This window comes from Coregonus clupeaformis, chromosome 3, assembly GCF_020615455.1.
Source record: "Coregonus clupeaformis isolate EN_2021a chromosome 3, ASM2061545v1, whole genome shotgun sequence".
NCBI classification, from domain to species: domain Eukaryota; kingdom Metazoa; phylum Chordata; class Actinopteri; order Salmoniformes; family Salmonidae; genus Coregonus; species Coregonus clupeaformis.
The window spans coordinates 12,256,055-12,275,022 of NC_059194.1; the positions used below are offsets into that span (position 1 = coordinate 12,256,055).

The 18,968-nt window shown below is 41.3% G+C and overlaps 1 protein-coding gene across 6 annotated transcripts in view; it reads left to right on the forward strand.

Moving 5' to 3' along the window:
- Positions 1-18,968, forward strand: part of LOC121540670 (protocadherin-19-like) — a 112,187-nt gene that overhangs the window by 43,511 nt on the left and 49,708 nt on the right. For all 6 annotated transcript variants that reach the window (XM_041849678.2, XM_041849687.2, XM_041849713.2 and 3 more), the window contains exon 3: positions 8,763-8,818. In XM_041849678.2, coding sequence (XP_041705612.2) covers positions 8,763-8,818 — 56 coding nt within the window. The remainder of the gene's footprint in view (positions 1-8,762; positions 8,819-18,968) is intronic.

The following is an 18,968-nucleotide window of genomic DNA, read 5'->3' on the forward strand; positions in this document are numbered from 1 at the left end:
ATCCATGACAGACATGGAGCGTTCCTCTTTCCAGACCTCATTTTTCCTGGCACGTTTTTATTTACCACCACTCACTCACCTCCCCCACTGCAACCAAGTCTCAGCAAGGTTTTAGTCATTTGAGTTAAGTGTTTCGCTCTTCTGAAAGGAATTAAATGGCAAACTAATGCCCATTTTATCTACAGCACCGAAAACAAGGACACTGCACGATAATTAATAATTTGCGGCGAACGTGTGGTGCTTCAATTAGTCCACAATTATTTTTTGCATCCCTCCCTTGTGTAAATGCTAATTGTATTGGTGGATGTATCGGTCCTCAGCGGTGATAAAATAAAAAAACAACACTTAAATTGCTGAGGCGGTGGTGTGACAACATTTCTATCCTATGTTTTATTTTTTCTATTTTCCTGACACCTGCTGAACTGGCCTGGTGCTTGTGTATGCTCCCAAACCGTCCTCTCCTACACACACACGCACGCACACACACGCGCACACACATTCTCTCTCTCTCTCTCCCTCTCTCGCTCTCGGTGCCCCCTCAACCCCCATATACAATGAATACACTTGCATCCGGACTACGGAACCAATTGTCACGCTGGGAAAGAAGGCAAATCAAATCTCACGGCAGCCACTAAGCGGGGAGATTGCTTTTCCTCTCTCTGCTGCGAGAGTAAGAGCGCCACAGACGAGGATCCCACTAGTGCCCCCTTCACGGGAGGAATCGAGGGAGGAAGAGAGAAGGGGAAGTGGGGAGGCCTTAGGGCTGGAGCTAGAGGGCGAGGAGATAGGTGAGACTTTACCCCCAAGGAGTCTTCTCTATCTCCCTCCTCCCTCATTCCCTCCCTCCTTCCCCCTTTCACTATGACACCACCTATCAGTCACCAGGTAGAAAAATGGCCCGCTTTCTTTTTTTATCCCCAAAACGCTCTAAACCTCCTATCCGGGGACTCTGGTCGCCAAACTGGGGCCACTCAGATCACAACAACACATTATCCAACCTGATTAAGTACCATTTGCGGTGGCCTCGCGGTAGTTAAGCGGGCCTCTCCTCATCCTTCATCGGCCTGAAACTCAACCTCAGAGTGAGGTTGAGTTTCAGGCTTTTGAAAGTCGGTCAGCTAGATAGAGGTGGACGGGGGCGGAGGGCAGACGGTACATTTCTTTACAGGAAGCCACCCTGCTAATGTATCTGTCCGTATTCTCCCTCAGAACGACCCTCTCCACAGTGCCTCCTTATGAATGCACTAGGCAAGGTTGTGCCCTTTTCTGTTTTGTGTTTCACTATGTGATAATAGAGGATACCCGTTGAATCAATTGTTTCAATGTCATTTCAACAAAAAAATGTCAATGTGGTGATGTTGAATCAATGTGGAAAACTGATTGGATTTACAAAAAGTAATCAAAGTAAGGGAATTTCATAATTTTTTCACCTACCTTTTTGCCTAAATAAATGTTTTATTGATTTCATGTTGAATTCACGTTAGTTGACAACTCAACCAAATGTACATAAAAAATAGACGTTGAACTAATGTCTGTGCCCAGTGGGGATGCACTCACTTTATTGTGTATATACTTGCGTACTATTGTTTGTACAGATGAACGTGGTACCTTCAGGCGTTTGGAAATTGCTCCCAAGGATGAGCCAGACTTGTGGAGGTCTACATTTTTTTTGCTGAGGTCTTGGCTGATTTCTTATGATTTTCCAATGATGCCAAGCAAAGAGGCACTGAGTTTGAAGGTAGGCCTTGAAATAAATCCACAGGTACACCTCCAATTGACTCAAATGATGTCAATTAGCCTATCAGAAGCTTCTAAAGCCATGACATAATTTTCTGGAATTTCCCAAGCTGTTTAAAGGCACAGTCAACTTAGTGTATGTAAACTTCTGACCTGCTGGAATTGTGATACAGTGAGTTATAAGAGAAATAATCTGTCTGTAAACAATTGTTGGAAAAATTACTTGTGTCATGCACAAAGTAGATGTCCTAACCGATTTGCCAAAACTATAGTTCGTTAACAAGAAATGTGTGGAGTGGGAGAAAAATGAGTTTTAATGACTCCAACCTAAGCGTATGTAAACTTCCAACTTCATATGTCTGATAAATAGAGTCCCTTGGCGGAGCATGTGTCCATAGAAGCTGTTCTAGTGTACAGTTGGATGACAGATCAAATAATTTTGAGGGCAGAAGACCTAGAAGAACATAAGGGGCATTAGGGTGTCTTTTTGGTGGGGCGCTCACATCCCAAATCTAATGACACAACCGTAAAATCGGTACATTTCTATATTTACATCAACAAAAAACCTTAAATTCATTGCATTTTCATCTCTTATCAAAATAAAAAGAAACCAATGAATACATTTACTCAATAAAATTGTATTTTTCAAATGATCTTTCTCAGAAACATTTGTATATTGTCTCAAAATAATAATTTAAAAAATTACTTTGAATACCACTGTTTTAAGGGGTTATGATGACATGACTTGTGGTGAACACTGAACAGTGTATTTTGGGAAATGCAGTCCTTATGACGTAGCCCAGTGTGTAGACAACTAAACCATCGTAGAGCCTAAGTATCATCCATCCCTCCACCACCCCTCTCAGGACTACCCTCCACCACCCCTCTCAGGACTACCCTCCACCACTCCTCTCAGGACTACCCTCCACCACTCCTCTCAGGACTACCCTCCACCACTCCTCTCAGGACTACCTTCCACCACTCCTCTCAGGACTACCCTCCACAACTCCTCTCAGGACTACCTTCCACCACTCCTCTCAGGACTACCTTCCACCACTCCTCTCAGGACTACCTTCCACCACTCCTCTCAGGACTACCTTCCACCACTCCTCTCAGGACTATCTTCCACCACTCCTCTCAAGACTACCTTCCACCACTCCTCTCAGGACTACCCTCCACCACTCCTCTCGAGACTACAATCAATGCCGTGCTTGCTATTCCAAACCAATTACAGGGTTCGAGCCAGAGTAAGATTAATCAGGAAATGTGTATCTCTTTAGTGAAGTTTTCCCCTTGTTACTCCCGCCATGCACGTTCATTAGCCTCTCACTGAATGCCCGGGCTAGATGGAGATCAAGACATTATAATGAGTGCTCAATGGGACCGAAGTGGAGCACAGGTGGCCTACTCCACCAAAAAAAAACACATGATACGATATATATTTATATATCTACATGCAGTGCATACACGTCCAACCCCGGTAAGACTAGCTAAAATAATTGCAGAGGCCCAATTACGTTTGATATTAATGGAGTCAAGCCGGACAGGAACAAAGGAGTTTTGTTCTCTATCCACTGCTTGTCGAGCAAACACACCATGGTGTGCTCCGAATTAAGGGCAGCTAATAAAATGTTAATTAAAATGGCTTTTTACTAATTATCTCCTTGATAACAATGAGTTAAGGTTTAATTAGACGGAGGGGAAAAAGTGTCCCGCCGCGGCTAACCGCTAACCTTCAGTGCGTCCAGATGCATCGTCATCTCTCAAATCTCAATCAGGAGGCCGCCTGCCCTGCCGTCTTCACTAATTACAATATTATCTCGCTGCAGAGGTAATTAGCCGGCATGGAGGTGAGACGACAAACAATGGCCTTATTTGGTGATTTAAGATACTTTGGCAGGCCTAGTCTACTAAACACAGGCGGTGGAAAAAAAAATATATTTCAACCAAAATAACAACTGTGACTTACATTGTTCTCATTGTAATACAGTGCCTTGCTAAAGTATTCACCCCCTTGGCGTTTTTCCTATTTTGTTGCATTACAACCTGTAATTTAAATGGATTTTTATTTGGATTTCATGTAATGGACATACACAAAATAGTCCAAATTGGTGAAGTGAAATGAAAAAAATAACTTGTTTAAAAAAAGAGTAAAAAATAAATAATGGAAAAGTGGTGCGTGCATATGTATTCACCCCATTTGCTATGAAGCCCCTAAATAACATCTGGTGCAACCAATTACCTTCAGAAGTCACATAATCAGTTAAATAAAGTCCACCTGTGTGCAATCTAACTGTCACATGATCTCAGTATATATACACCTGTTCTGAAAGGCCCCAGAGTCTGCAACCCCACAAAGCAAGGGGCACCATGAAGACCAAGGAGCTCTCAAAACAGGTCAGGGACAAAGTTGTGGAGAAATACAGATCAGGGTTGGGTTATAAAGAAATATCAGAAACTTTGAACATCCCACGGAGCACCATTAAATCCATTATTAAGAAAGTGGAAAGAATATTGCACCACAACAAACCTGCCAAGAGAGGGCCGCCCACCAAAACTCACGGACCAGGCAAGGAGGGCATTAATCAGAGAGGCAACAAAGAGACCTAAGATAACCCTGAAGGAGCTGCAAAGCTCCACAGCGGAAATTGGAGTATCTGTCCATAGGACCACTTTAAGCCGTACACTCCACAGAGCTGGGCTTTAAGGAAGAGTGGCCAGAAAAAAGCCAATGCTTAAAGAAAATAATAAGCAAACACGTTTTGTGTTCGCCAAAAAGCATGTGGGAGACTCCCCAAACATATGGAAGAAGGTAATCTGGTCAGATAAGAAAAATTGAGCTTTTTGGCCATTAAGGAAAATGTCTGGCGCAAACCCAACACCTCTCATCACCATGAGAACACCGGCAGGTACTGGGAAACTGGTCAGAATTGAAGGAATGATGGATGGCGCTAAATACAGGGAAATCCTTGCGAGAAACCTGTTTCAGTCTTCCAGAGATTTTAGACTGGGACGGAGGTTCACCTTCCAGCAGGACAATGACCCTAAGCATACTGCTAAAGCAACACTCGAGTGGTTTAAGGGGAAACATTTAAATGTCTTGGAATCCAATTGAGAATCTATTGTATGACTTAAAGATTGATGTACACCAGCGGAACCCATCCAACTTGAAGGAGCTGGAGCAGTTTTGCCTTGAAGAATGGGCAGAAATCCCAGTGGCTAGATGTGCCAAGCTTGTAGAGACATACCCCAAGAGATTTCCAGCTGTAATTACTGCAAAAGGTGGCTCTACAAAGTATTGACTTTGGGGGGGGTGAATAGTTATGCACGCTCAAGTTTTCTGTTTTTTTGTCTTATTTCTTGATTGTCTCACAATTTATTTTTATTTTGCATCTTCAAAGTAGTAGGCATGTTGTGTAAATCAAATGATACAAACCCCCCCAAAAGCAGGTTGTAAGGCAACAAAATAGGTAAAATGCCAAGGGGGGTGAATACTTTCACAAGCCACTGTAGAAACCTCTGTGGAAAGGGTTCTACCTGGAACCAAAAAGGGTTCTTCAAAGGGTTCTCCTATGTGGACAGCCGAATAACCCTTTTAGGTTCTAGATAGTACCTATTTTTCTAAGAGTGTATAGCTGACATATTAGTGTGTAAGTTGTTGGGGGGAACTTGATATTTTTACAACAATTACCTCTGTGACTTACAATGATGGGGAATGTGATACTGCATTTTGACAATAATTACTACATATGTGGAATATGGTATAATTCACAGGAGGCTGCTGAGGGGAGAATGGCTCATAATAATGGCCGGAGCAAATGGAATGGGATCACACACCTGGAAACCATGTGTTTGATGTATGTTATACCATTCCACTAATTCCGCTCCAGTCATTACCATGAGCCTGTCCTCCCAATTAAGGTGCCACCAACCTCCTGTGGTGTAATTGCAGACCACAATTTTGGGGAGCTTCTTTATGTGGGTGTTCCCTGATATCATGAAACACCCATAGATACCTGCCATTGGCTAGTTCGGTGTTATGAGACTGATGGTTTCTCAACACAGATTATTTGTTTACATGGCAGGTTAGGATAACTAACTTGGCAGGTTAGGATATTTAACATGGCAGGTTAGGTGAATTAGCGTGGCATGTTAGGAGAACGAGGTTAAGGTTAGAAAAGGTGTTAGGGTTAGGCTTAGCTACAATGCTAAAGTATTGTCCCCTACGCAAAATAAATGGCCGCAGACAAATGGTGAGCATCAATGGATGCAACATGATATCAAGAAATGCCTATATCAGAAAATTCCCATAATTTGCAGTCTGCAATTACACCCTCAATGTCCTTGTGGTTAGATTGTTCGCCCTGAGATTGGAAGGTTGTGAGTTCAATCCCTGGCTGAGTCATACCAACGACTCCAAAAATGGGACAAGATGTGTCTCTGCTTGGCATTCAGCATTAAGGAGATCGATTGGGTCTAAGGCCCTGTGATAGACTAGTGTCCTGTCCAGGGGGTTTACTTGTACATCAAGCTGACTCACGCTACAGAAACAGGAGCTAGACTCCTGCCCTATGAGCCGTTCCGGCTTGCACAAGGCTACTTACCTACTTTATACTTCTGTGACCTGAAGTACAATACATTGTTAAAGCATGTGAGTTCCTCCAAGAACAATGCTAGCGCTGATGCCTTTATGATATTTATGATAATGCTTGCATTGTGTTTGTCTTTGAAGCTCAGGGAGAAAATGCCAGGGTTACTTACAAGTAAAACAAACACAGACATGCATTTACCTAGCATCAACAAGCTGTTCCATTGTTTCAAAGAATACAACTGTAACGATCCCGGCAGTCTGAGTCGGGTCCTGTCTGGTGACTAGTTTTTCTGTTCGTGATCTCCAGTTTCCCGAGGGTTCGGGAACGCTCCGGGGAGCTCTCTTGATTTCCGCACCTGCATCCCATCAGCAATCTGCACACCTGGTCCTGATCATCACCCTTCTTAGGCTCTGGCCTAACATCCATTCCCTGCCGGATCGTTAGCCATGAACAGTAGGTTTACCAGAGTATCAGTCGTAGAGCCTAGCGTTAGTTTTGTTGTTTTTGCACCTTGTTGGTTTGTTGCTTACTTACCCCCGTTTTGTTCCATCTGCAGTCACCCGTCCGGAACCTTCATCCAACCTCTGCCTGGTGGTCGGCGGCTGCCGACCCAGGATGGGATCAACCACTGCACCCCCAACAACTAATCAACGCCGCCCGCTCTGTTCCCTGGATTATTCAGCATCACTCTTGAATTTGTAATAAACACTCACCTTCGTTTCAACTTACCTTGTCCTGGTCTGCTTCTGGGTTCTGGCTTAGCAACTCGTGACAACAACGGGGTCACAGGGTGCTATTTTGGGTCACAAGTTGCTATTTGCCACAGGTAAACACTCCCCTCTCTCTCTCCCCCCTCTCCCCTCTCCCCCCCTCTCCCCCCCTCTCTCACTCTCTTTGCTTTTTAATGAGGGGTGGGGGGATGTTTTACGGGGTGTTTTTAAGTCAGTCAGGATGTCTCAATAAAGACCATCAAAAGCTGCTCTCTCTCTCTCTCTCTCTCTCTCTCTCTCTCTCTCTCTCTCTCTCTCTCTCTCTCTCTCTCTCTCTCTCTCTCACTCTCACTCTCTCTCTTCTGCATTGTGGTTTCTGCCTCAACCTACACAGGTTGAACTGGAGGGGGTGGGGATTAGGTTTCACCATTTAACAAGGTGAAAGCGAAACTCGAGTGCCATTTTTAATCCAAATGTGTTTGTTCACTCTGTGTTGCTGCCTCACCGTCACACACGGCTCCCCTGAACAGCAGGGCCGAGCCGGCAAGATTTGATAATCAGTGAGTTCGCTCCACCACCTGCATTTACCTCTCTCATCTAGGGGTGACTCTTTGGTCAGGACGTTTGAGAGGTAACACTTCCTCACCGGATGGGAGCCATTGACTCTGTCTCTCTATCCTTTTGTCTGGGATACAATGAGTCTATGAGAGGAGTGATGGTCTTTTCTCCCTCTTCCCACAGGAAAACACCTGCATCTTATCAAAGTATGTTGAAAGGGTCGGATCATGGAGTTTTTCATGGGCCAGCTGGGGATGTCCTTTGATACCCTCTTGACATGTTATCTGGGTGTGAGTGGATGTTGGCCAAGAACGAAAGACTACCTTACCTGTTCAATGTCCTCTCTCTCCCTTCTCTCCCCTGTCAGTACTCTCCTCTCTAACTCACTACAAGTCTTCTAGAAATGTTGGGGGATTTTATTTTCATGTTGAATGCATTTTTACTTAGTAGATTCTCACCAGACACAAGGGGATGCCTCAATGTCCTCTCTCTCCCCTGTCAGAACTTCTATAAATACAGTATGTGTGAAGTTAAAAAGTTAAATGCATGCTGCCTTGGAACTATGTGGGTCAGAGATCCATCATATGCAGATTCTTCCATGCTGGATTTTCATCTGCTATTGCTGAAAGTTAAGATTCCCCCTGGTACGCTCTTAATTTCTTCTTTCCACACTTTTATTTATTTAATATTTATACATTCCAATCTGCTCAAAAGTGGTTGAGGAGAAAGAGAGATATTTGAAGAGGAGAAAAAAGTTTAACATTTCTTCCTCCTCTCCCTCTGCGTGATGCGCTGTCCTCCCTAATGATCCCATTTTGAAGACTGTGGTCTGACGGAGGGAGAGGATGGAGGGAGGGTGGGATGGAGGGAGAGTGGGATGGAGGAGGAGAGGCTCTGCTCACTGCAGCACTTTCCTCAGCTCTCTCAGCTCCTAGTCGGCCTCTCTCTCTCCCCGTCTCCCTGTGTGTGCTTTGAAAGAGAATGGCATCTGCCTTTGAAAGCAGAGGCTCGCTCACCAGCCCTTTGTGTAAAATACAATTTCTATTGAAAGGCAATTACTGGTGTAACATTATTTGGTTCCCTACGTAATTAAATTAATCTCTTCTGGGTTTTTTTCTCTCTCCCCCTCCTCCTTTCCCCCTCCTCCCCCAATCTTCTGTTACAGACGGAGAATTATATAGACTCCAACTACGTGAACAGCCGAGCACACCTTATCAAAAGGTATTTCTCAATTAGACAATTTGATTATTTTCGCTATCACTCATTGTGATCCATAATTGTCTGATGGTATTGGCTGCAAATGCATGAGTGCGCATGTTGTGAAAATCAGTGTTTGTTCTGTGTATTCGATACAAATTGACAGAATCATGAATATAATTTGGAATTAAACTCTAAAATGTTCCCTCCCTACTCTGTTAGGTCACCTTTATGAGTCTCTATCTTATAATCATGAATAATTCTATCCATTTCAATAAAAAATCAAGGATCCATCTTGCACATTAAGCAATTATGAAAAACTCCTGCTAAATAGCGGCTCATAAAACGACTTACACATCACGATAAATAACATTAAAGAAATCAAAATAACATTTTTGCCGGTAAAGTGATTTCAATATTGCAAGAGGTTCGCAGCGCAGTTGGATCTCAGTGTATAAAAAATACATCAGCTCAATGATGTTACCAATGTACCAATAATGAAGTTAATCTGTCTGCCATTTTGAGAACATTGAGCTGAGCACAAGTGTTGTCTTTGTGAGGTATTATTAATGGTGCGTTCCTGAGTCCACCTGAAGCAGGATATTAGGGGAGGGGGTAGTGTAGACAACCCTAATAATGGCCTGCAGTGAATCGGGGAGGGGGGCAGGACTATAATTCCCCTCTTTTTACCTGCAGCTATGGAACATTCCAACCTCCCTTTGTTTGAGCCCGTCCATATTTGAGATTCCCTGTGTTTATGTAAACACAGCGCCTGAGCGGGGCCTCTGCAGCACACTACAAAGCTATCCCCCCTAGGAGCATGTTGGCCTGTGGTCTGGGACAGGTGCCATTACACTGATAACATCAGTGAGAGCCATCATTACCACCACTGCACTCCCTCTCTCTCCCAGGCAGGCAAGATGGGAACTGCTGCTACTACTATTCATTTTCTCTTCTCTTCTCTTCTCTTCTCTTCTCTTCTCTTCTCTTCTCTTCTCTTCTCTTCTCTTCTCTTCTCTTCTCTTCTCTTCTCTTCTCTTCTCTTCTCTTCTCTTCTCTTCTCTTCTCCTCTTCTCTTCTCTTCTCTTCCTTCTCTTCTCTTCTCTTCTCTTCTCTTCTCTTCTCTTCTCTTCTCTTCTCTTCTCTTCTCTTCTCTTCTCTTCTCTTCTCTTCTCTTCTCTTCTCTTCTCTTCTCTTCTCTTCTCTTCTCTTTCCTTCTCTTCTCTTTCCTTCTCGTCTCTTCTCTTTCCTTCTCTTTTCTTTCCTTCTTTTTCTCTTTCCTTCTCTTCTCTTCTCTTTCCTTCTCTTCTCTTTCCTTCTACTTCATTATTTTTCTCTATCATTCTCTTCTCTTCTCTTCTCTTCTCTTTGCTTCTCTTCTCTTTCCTTTCCTTCTCTTCTCTTTCCTTCTCTTCTCTTTTCCATCTCTTCTCCTCTTTCCTTCTCTTTCCTTCTTTTCTCTTTCATTCTCTTCTCTTTCCTTCTCTTTTCCTTTCTCTTTCCTTCTCTTCTCATCTTTTCTCTTTCCTTCTCTTCTCTTTCTTATCTTCTCTTTCCTTCTCTTCTCTTTCCTTCCCTTCTCTTTCCTTCTCTTCTCTTTCCTTCTACTTCATTCTTTTCTCTATCATTCTCTTCCTCTTCTCTTCTCTTCTCTTCTCTTCTCTTCTCTTCTCTTTCCTTCTCTTCTCTTCTCTTCTCTTCTCTTCTCTTCTCTTCTCTTCTCTTCTCTTTCCTTCACTTCTCTTTCCTTCTCTTCTCTTTCCATCTCTTCTCCACTCTTTCCTTCTTTTCTCTTTCATTCTCTTCTCTTTCCTTCTCTTTTCTTTCCTTCTCTACTCATCTTTTCTCTTTCCTTCTCTTCTCTTTCATTCTCTTCTATTTCTTTCTCTTCTCTTCTCTTCTCTTCTCTTCTCTTCTCTTCTCTTCTCTTCTCTTCTCTTCTCTTCTCTTCTCTTCTCTTCTCTTCTCTTCTCTTCTCTTCTCTTCTCTTCCCTTCACTTATCTTTCCTTCTCTTCTATTTCCTTCTATTTCCTTCTCTTCTCTTCTCTTCTCTTCTCTTCTCTTCTCTTCTCTTCTCTTCTCTTCTCTTCTCTTCTCTTCTCTTCTCTTCTCTTCTCTTTCCTTTCCTTCACTTCTATTTCCTTCTCTTCTCTTCTCTTTCCTTCTCTTCTCTTTCCTTCTCTTTCCTTCTTTTTCTCTTTCCTTCTCTTCTCTTTCCTTTTCTTCTCTTTCCTTCTCTTCTCTTTCCTTTCCTTATCTTCTCTTATTTTTCTCTTTCATTCTCTTCTCTTTCCTTCTAATCTCTTTCCTTCTCTTCTCTTCTCTTCTCTTTCCTTCACTTCTCTATCATTCTCATCTCATCTCATCTCTTCTCTCCTCTTCTCTTCTCTTCTCTTCTCTTTCCTTCTTTTTCTCCTTCCTTCTCTTCTCTTTCCTTCTCTTCTCTTTCCTTCTCTTCTCTTCTCTTCTCTTTCCTTCTCTTCTCTTCTCTTCTCTTCTCTTCTCTTCTCTTCTCTTCTCTTCTCTTCTCTTCTCTTCTCTTCTCTTCTCCTCTCTTCTCTTCTCTTCTCTTCTCTTCTCTTCTCTTCTCTTCTCTTCTCTTCTCTTCTCTTCTCTTCTCTTCTCTTCTCTTCTTTCCTGCTCTTCTCCACTTTCCTTCTCTTTCAATCTCTTCTCTTTCCTTCTCTTCTCTTCTCTTTCCTTCTCTTTCCTTCTCTTCTCTTTCCTTCTCTTCTCTTCTCTTCCTTCTCTTCTCTTCTCTTCCTCTTCTCTTCTCTTCTCTTCTCTTCTCTTCTCTTCTCTTCTCTTCTCTTCTCTTCTCTTCTCTTCTCTTCTCTTCTCTTCTCTTCTCTTCTCTTCTCTTCCCTTCACTTATCTTTCCTTCTCTTCTATTTCCTTCTATTTCCTTCTCTTCTCTTCTCTTCTCTTCTCTTCTCTTCTCTTCTCTTCTCTTCTCTTCTCTTCTCTTCTCTTCTCTTCTCTTCTCTTCTCTTCTCTTCTCTTTCCTTTCCTTCACTTCTATTTCCTTCTCTTCTCTTCTCTTTCCTTTTCTTCTCTTTCCTTCTCTTCTCTTTCCTTTCCTTATCTTCTCTTATTTTCTCTTTCATTCTCTTCTCTTTCCTTCTAATCTCTTTCCTTCTCTTCTCTTCTCTTCTCTTTCCTTCACTTCTCTATCATTCTCATCTCATCTCATCTCTTCTCTCCTCTTCTCTTCTCTTCTCTTCTCTTTCCTTCCTTCTTTCTCCTTCCTTCTCTTCTCTTCCCTTCTCTTCTCTTCTCTTCTCTTCTCTTCTCTTCTCTTCTCTTCTCTTCTCTTCTCTTCTCTTCTCTTCTCTTCTCTTCTCTTCTCTTCCTTCACTTATCTTTCCTTCTCTTCTATTTCCTTCTATTTCCTTCTCTTCTCTTCTCTTCTCTTCTCTTCTCTTCTCTTCTCTTCTCTTCTCTTCTCTTCTCTTCTCTTCTCTTCTCTTCTCTTCTCTTCTTTCCTGCTCTTCTCCACTTTCCTTCTCTTTCAATCTCTTCTCTTTCCTTCTCTTCTCTTCTCTTTCCTTCTCTTTCCTTCTCTTCTCTTCTCTTCTCTTCTCTTCTCTTCTCTTCTCTTCTCTTCTCTTCTCTTCTCTTCTCTTCTCTTCTCTTCTCTTCTCTTCTCTTCTCTTCCCTTCACTTATCTTTCCTTCTCTTCTATTTCCTTCTATTTCCTTCTCTTCTCTTCTCTTCTCTTCTCTTCTCTTCTCTTCTCTTCTCTTCTCTTCTCTTCTCTTCTCTTCTCTTCTCTTTCCTTTCCTTCACTTCTATTTCCTTCTCTTCTCTTCTCTTTCCTTTTCTTCTCTTTCCTTCTCTTCTCTTTCCTTTCCTTATCTTCTCTTATTTTCTCTTTCATTCTCTTCTCTTTCCTTCTAATCTCTTTCCTTCTCTTCTCTTCTCTTCTCTTTCCTTCGCTTCTCTATCATTCTCATCTCATCTCATCTCTTCTCTCCTCTTCTCTTCTCTTCTCTTCTCTTTCCTTCCTTCTTTCTCCTTCCTTCTCTTCTCTTTCCCTTCTCTTCTCTTCTCTTCTCTTCTCTTCTCTTCTCTTCCTCTTCTCTTCTCTTCTCTTCTCTTCTCTTCTCTTCTCTTCTCTTCCCTTCACTTATCTTTCCTTCTCTTCTATTTCCTTCTATTTCCTTCTCTTCTCTTCTCTTCTCTTCTCTTCTCTTCTCTTCTCTTCTCTTCTCTTCTCTTCTCTTCTCTTCTCTTCTCTTCTCTTCTCTTCTCTTCTCTTCTCTTCTCTTCTCTTCTCTTCTCTTCTCTTCTCTTCTCTTTCCTTCTCTTCTCTTCTCTTCTCTTCTCTTCTCTTCTCTTCTCTTCTCTTCTCTTCTCTTCTCTTCTCTTCTCTTCTCTTCTCTTCTCTTCTCTTCTCTTCTCTTTCCTTCTCTTCTCTTTCCTTCTCGTCTCTTCTCTTTCCTTCTCTTTTCTTTCCTTCTTTTTCTCTTTCCTTCTCTTCTCTTCTCTTTCCTTCTCTTCTCTTTCCTTCTACTTCATTATTTTCTCTATCATTCTCTTCTCTTCTCTTCTCTTCTCTTTACTTCTCTTCTCTTTCCTTTCCTTCTCTTCTCTTTCCTTCTCTTCTCTTTCCATCTCTTCTCCACTCTTTCCTTCTCTTTCCTTCTTTTCTCTTTCATTCTCTTCTCTTTCCTTCTCTTTTCTTTTCTTTCCTTCTCTTCTCATCTTTTCTCTTTCCTTCTCTTCTCTTTCATTATCTTCTCTTTCCTTCTCTTCTCTTTCCTTCCCTTCTCTTTCCTTCTCTTCTCTTTCCTTCTACTTCATTCTTTTCTCTATCATTCTCTTCTCTTCTCTTCTCTTCTCTTCTCTTCTCTTCTCTTCTCTTCTCTTCTCTTCTCTTCTCTTCTCTTCTCTTCTCTTCTCTTCTCTTCTCTTCTCTTCTCTTTCCTTCACTTCTCTTTCCTTCTCTTCTCTTTCCATCTCTTCTCCACTCTTTCCTTCTTTTCTCTTTCATTCTCTTCTCTTTCCTTCTCTTTTCTTTCCTTCTCTACTCATCTTTTCTCTTTCCTTCTCTTCTCTTTCATTCTCTTCTATTTCTTTCTCTTCTCTTCTCTTCTCTTCTCTTCTCTTCTCTTCTCTTCTCTTCTCTTCTCTTCTCTTCTCTTCTCTTCTCTTCTCTTCTCTTCTCTTCTCTTCTCTTCTCTTCTCTTCTCTTCTCTTCTCTTCTCTTCTCTTCTCTTCCCTTCACTTATCTTTCCTTCTCTTCTATTTCCTTCTATTTCCTTCTCTTCTCTTCTCTTCTCTTCTCTTCTCTTCTCTTCTCTTCTCTTCTCTTCTCTTCTCTTCTCTTCTCTTCTCTTCTCTTCTCTTCTCTTCTCTTCTCTTTCCTTTCCTTCACTTCTATTTCCTTCTCTTCTCTTCTCTTTCCTTCTCTTCTCTTTCCTTCTCTTTCCTTCTTTTCTCTTTCCTTCTCTTCTCTTTCCTTTTCTTCTCTTTCCTTCTCTTCTCTTTCCTTTCCTTATCTTCTCTTATTTTCTCTTTCATTCTCTTCTCTTTCCTTCTAATCTCTTTCCTTCTCTTCTCTTCTCTTCTCTTTCCTTCACTTCTCTATCATTCTCATCTCATCTCATCTCTTCTCTCCTCTTCTCTTCTCTTCTCTTCTCTTTCCTTCCTTCTTTCTCCTTCCTTCTCTTCTCTTTCCTTCTCTTCTCTTTCCTTCTCTTCTCTTCTCTTCTATTTCTTCTCTTCTCTTCTCTTCTCTTCTCTTCTCTTCTCTTCTCTTTTCTCTTCTCTTCTCTTCTCTTCTCTTCTCCTCTCTTCTCTTCTCTTCTCTTCTCTTCTCTTCTCTTCTCTTCTCTTCTCTTCTCTTCTCTTCTCTTCTCTTCTCTTCTTTCCTGCTCTTCTCCACTTTCCTTCTCTTTCAATCTCTTCTCTTTCCTTCTCTTCTCTTCTCTTTCCTTCTCTTTCCTTCTCTTCTCTTCCCTTCTCTTCTCTTCTCTTCCCTTCTCTTCTCTTCTCTTCTCTTCTCTTCTCTTCTCTTCTCTTCTCTTCTCTTCTCTTCTCTTCTCTTCTCTTCTCTTCTCTTCTCTTCTCTTCTCTTCTCTTCTCTTCTCTTCTCTTCTCTTCTCTTCTCTTCTCTTCCCTTCACTTATCTTTCCTTCTCTTCTATTTCCTTCTATTTCCTTCTCTTCTCTTCTCTTCTCTTCTCTTCTCTTCTCTTCTCTTCTCTTCTCTTCTCTTCTCTTCTCTTCTCTTCTCTTCTCTTTCCTTTCCTTCACTTCTATTTCCTTCTCTTCTCTTCTCTTTCCTTTTCTTCTCTTTCCTTCTCTTCTCTTTCCTTTCCTTATCTTCTCTTATTTTCTCTTTCATTCTCTTCTCTTTCCTTCTAATCTCTTTCCTTCTCTTCTCTTCTCTTCTCTTTCCTTCACTTCTCTATCATTCTCATCTCATCTCATCTCTTCTCTCCTCTTCTCTTCTCTTCTCTTCTCTTTCCTTCCTTCTTTCTCCTTCCTTCTCTTCTCTTCCCTTCTCTTCTCTTCTCTTCTCTTCTCTTCTCTTCTCTTCTCTTCTCTTCTCTTCTCTTCTCTTCTCTTCTCTTCTCTTCTCTTCTCTTCTCTTCCCTTCACTTATCTTTCCTTCTCTTCTATTTCCTTCTATTTCCTTCTCTTCTCTTCTCTTCTCTTCTCTTCTCTTCTCTTCTCTTCTCTTCTCTTCTCTTCTCTTCTCTTCTCTTCTCTTCTCTTCTCTTCTCTTCTCTTCTCTTTCCTTTCCTTCACTTCTATTTCCTTCTCTTCTCTTCTCTTTCCTTTTCTTCTCTTTCCTTCTCTTCTCTTTCCTTTCGCTTATCTTCTCTTATTTTCTCTTTCATTCTCTTCTCTTTCCTTCTAATCTCTTTCCTTCTCTTCTCTTCTCTTCTCTTTCCTTCACTTCTCTATCATTCTCATCTCATCTCATCTCTTCTCTCCTCTTCTCTTCTCTTCTCTTCTCTTCTCTTTCCTTCCTTCTTTCTCCTTCCTTCTCTTCTCTTTCCTTCTCTTCTCTTTCCTTCTCTTCTCTTCTCTTCTATTTCCTTCTCTTCTCTTCTCTTCTCTTCTCTTCTCTTCTCTTCTCTTCTCTTCTCTTCTCTTCTCTTCTCTTCTCTTCTCTTCTCTTCTCTTCTCTTCTCTTCTCCTCTCTTCTCTTCTCTTCTCTTCTCTTCTCTTCTCTTCTCTTCTCTTCTCTTCTCTTCTCTTCTCTTCTCTTCTCTTCTCTTCTTTCCTGCTCTTCTCTTCTCTTCTCTTCTCTTCTCTTCTCTTCTCTTTCCTTCTCTTCTCTTCTCTTCTCTTCTCTTCTCTTCTCTTCTCTTCTCTTCTCTTCTCTTCTCTTCTCTTCTCTTCTCTTTCCTTCTCTTCTCTTTCCTTCTCGTCTCTTCTCTTTCCTTCTCTTTTCTTTCCTTCTTTTTCTCTTTCCTTCTCTTCTCTTCTCTTTCCTTCTCTTCTCTTTCCTTCTACTTCATTATTTTCTCTATCATTCTCTTCTCTTCTCTTTCCTTCACTTCTCTTCTCTTCTCTTCTCTTCTCTTTACTTCTCTTCTCTTTCCTTTCCTTCTCTTCTCTTTCCTTCTCTTCTCTTTCCATCTCTTCTCCACTCTTTCCTTCTCTTTCCTTCTTTTCTCTTTCATTCTCTTCTCTTTCCTTCTCTTTTCTTTTCTTTCCTTCTCTTCTCATCTTTTCTCTTTCCTTCTCTTCTCTTTCATTATCTTCTCTTTCCTTCTCTTCTCTTTCCTTCCCTTCTCTTTCCTTCTCTTCTCTTTCCTTCTACTTCATTCTTTTCTCTATCATTCTCTTCTCTTCTCTTCTCTTCTCTTCCCTTCTCTTCTCTTCTCTTCTCTTCTCTTCTCTTCTCTTTCCTTCACTTCTCTTTCCTTCTCTTCTCTTTCCATCTCTTCTCCACTCTTTCCTTCTCTTTCCTTCTTTTCTCTTTCATTCTCTTCTCTTTCCTTCTCTTTTCTTTCCTTCTCTACTCATCTTTTCTCTTTCCTTCTCTTCTCTTTCATTCTCTTCTATTTCTTTCTCTTCTCTTCTCTTCTCTTCTCTTCTCTTCTCTTCTCTTCTCTTCTCTTCTCTTCTCTTCTCTTCTCTTCCCTTCACTTATCTTTCCTTCTCTTCTATTTCCTTCTATTTCCTTCTCTTCTCTTCTCTTCTCTTCTCTTTTCTTCTCTTCTCTTCTCTTCTCTTCTCTTTCCTTTCCTTCACTTCTCTTTCCTTCTCTTCTCTTCTCTTTCCTTCTCTTCTCTTTCCTTCTCTTTCCTTATTTTCTCTTTCCTTCTCTTCTCTTTCCTTTTCTTCTCTTTCCTTCTCTTCTCTTTCCTTTCCTTATCTTCTCTTATTTTCTCTTTCATTCTCTTCTCTTTCCTTCTAATCTCTTTCCTTCTCTTCTCTTCTCTTCTCTTCTCTTTCCTTCACTTCTCTATCATTCTCATCTCATCTCATCTCTTCTCTCCTCTTCTCTTCTCTTCTCTTTCCTTCCTTCTTTCTCCTTCCTTCTCTTCTCTTTCCTTCTCTTCTCTTTCCTTCTCTTCTCTTCTCTTCTATTTCCTTCTCTTCTCTTCTCTTCTCTTCTCTTCTCTTCTCTTCTCTTCTCTTCTCTTCTCTTCTCTTCTCCTCTCTTCTCTTCTCTTCTCTTCTCTTCTCTTCTCTTCTCTTCTCTTCTCTTCTCTTCTCTTCTCTTCTCTTCTCTTCTCTTCTCTTCTCTTCTTTCCTGCTCTTCTCCACTTTCCTTCTCTTTCAATCTCTTCTCTTTCCTTCTCTTCTCTTCTCTTTCCTTCTCTTTCCTTCTCTTCTCTTCCCTTCTCTTCTCTTCTCTTCTCTTCTCTTCCCTTCTCTTCTCTTCTCTTCCCTTCTCTTCTCTTCTCTTCTCTTCTCTTCTCTTCTCTTCTCTTCTCCTTCTCTTCTCTTCTCTTCTCTTCTCTCCTCTTCTCTTCTCTTCGCTTCTCTTCTCTTCTCTTCTCTTCTCTTTCCTTCTCATCCCATCTCTTGCCTTACCTTTCCTTCTTTTCTCTTTCCTTCTCTTCTCTCCTCTTATTTTTTCTTTCATTCTCTACATTTTCCTTCTCCTCTCTTTCCTTATCTTCTCTTTCCTTCTCATCTCTTTCCTTATTTCTCTTTCATTCTCTTCTCTTTCCTTCTCTTCTCTTCTCTTCCCTTACTTATCTTTCCTTCTCTTCTATTTCCTTCTCTTCTCTTCTCTTTCCTTTCTCTTCTCTTCTCTTCTCTTCTCTTCTCTTCTCTTCTCTTCTCTTCTCTTCTCTTCTCTTCTCTTCTCTTCTCTTCTTCTCTTTCCTTCACTTCTATTTCCTTCTCTTCTCTTCCTTCTCTTTCCTTCTCTTCTCTTTCCTTCTCTTTCCTTCTTTTCTCTTTCCTTCTCTTCTCTTTTCCTCTCTTCTCTTCTCTTTCCTTTTCTTCTCTTTCCTTCTCTTCTCTTTACTTCTCTTCTCGTCTCTTTCCTTATCTTCTCTTATTTTCTCTTTCATTCTCTTCTCTTTCCTTCTAATCTCTTTCTGTCCCTTCTCTTCTCTTTCCTTCTCTTCTTTATCATTCTCATCTCATCTCTTCTATCCTCTTCTCTTCTCTTCTCTTCTCTTTTCTTCTCTTCTCTTTCCTTCTTTCTCCTTCCTTCTCTTCTCTTTCCTCCTCTTCTCTTTCCTTCTCTTCTCTTCTCTTTCCTTCTCTTCTCTTCTCTTCTCTTCTCTTCTCTTCTCTTCTCTTCTCTTCTCTTCTCTTCTCTTCTCTTCTCTTCTCTTCTCTTCTCTTCCATTCTATTCTCTTCTCTTCTTTCCTGCTCTTCTCCACTTTCATTCTCTTCACTTCTCTTCTCTTTCCTTCTCTTCTCTTCTCTTTCCTTTCCTTCTCTTCTCTTACTTTCTCTTTCATTCTCTTCTCTCTCCTTCTAATCTCTTTCCTTCTCTTCTCTTCTCTATCATTATATTCTCTTTCCTTCTCCTCTCCTCTCTTTCCTTCTCTTTCCTTCTTTTCTCTTTTCTTCTCTTCTCTTCTCTTCTCTTCTCTTCTCCTCTCTTCTCTTCTCTTCTCTTCTCTTCTCTTCTCTTCTCTTCTCTTCTCTTCTCTTCTCTTCTCTTCTCTTCTTTCCTGCTCTTCTCCACTTTCCTTCTCTTTCAATCTCTTCTCTTTCCTTCTCTTCTCTTCTCTTTCC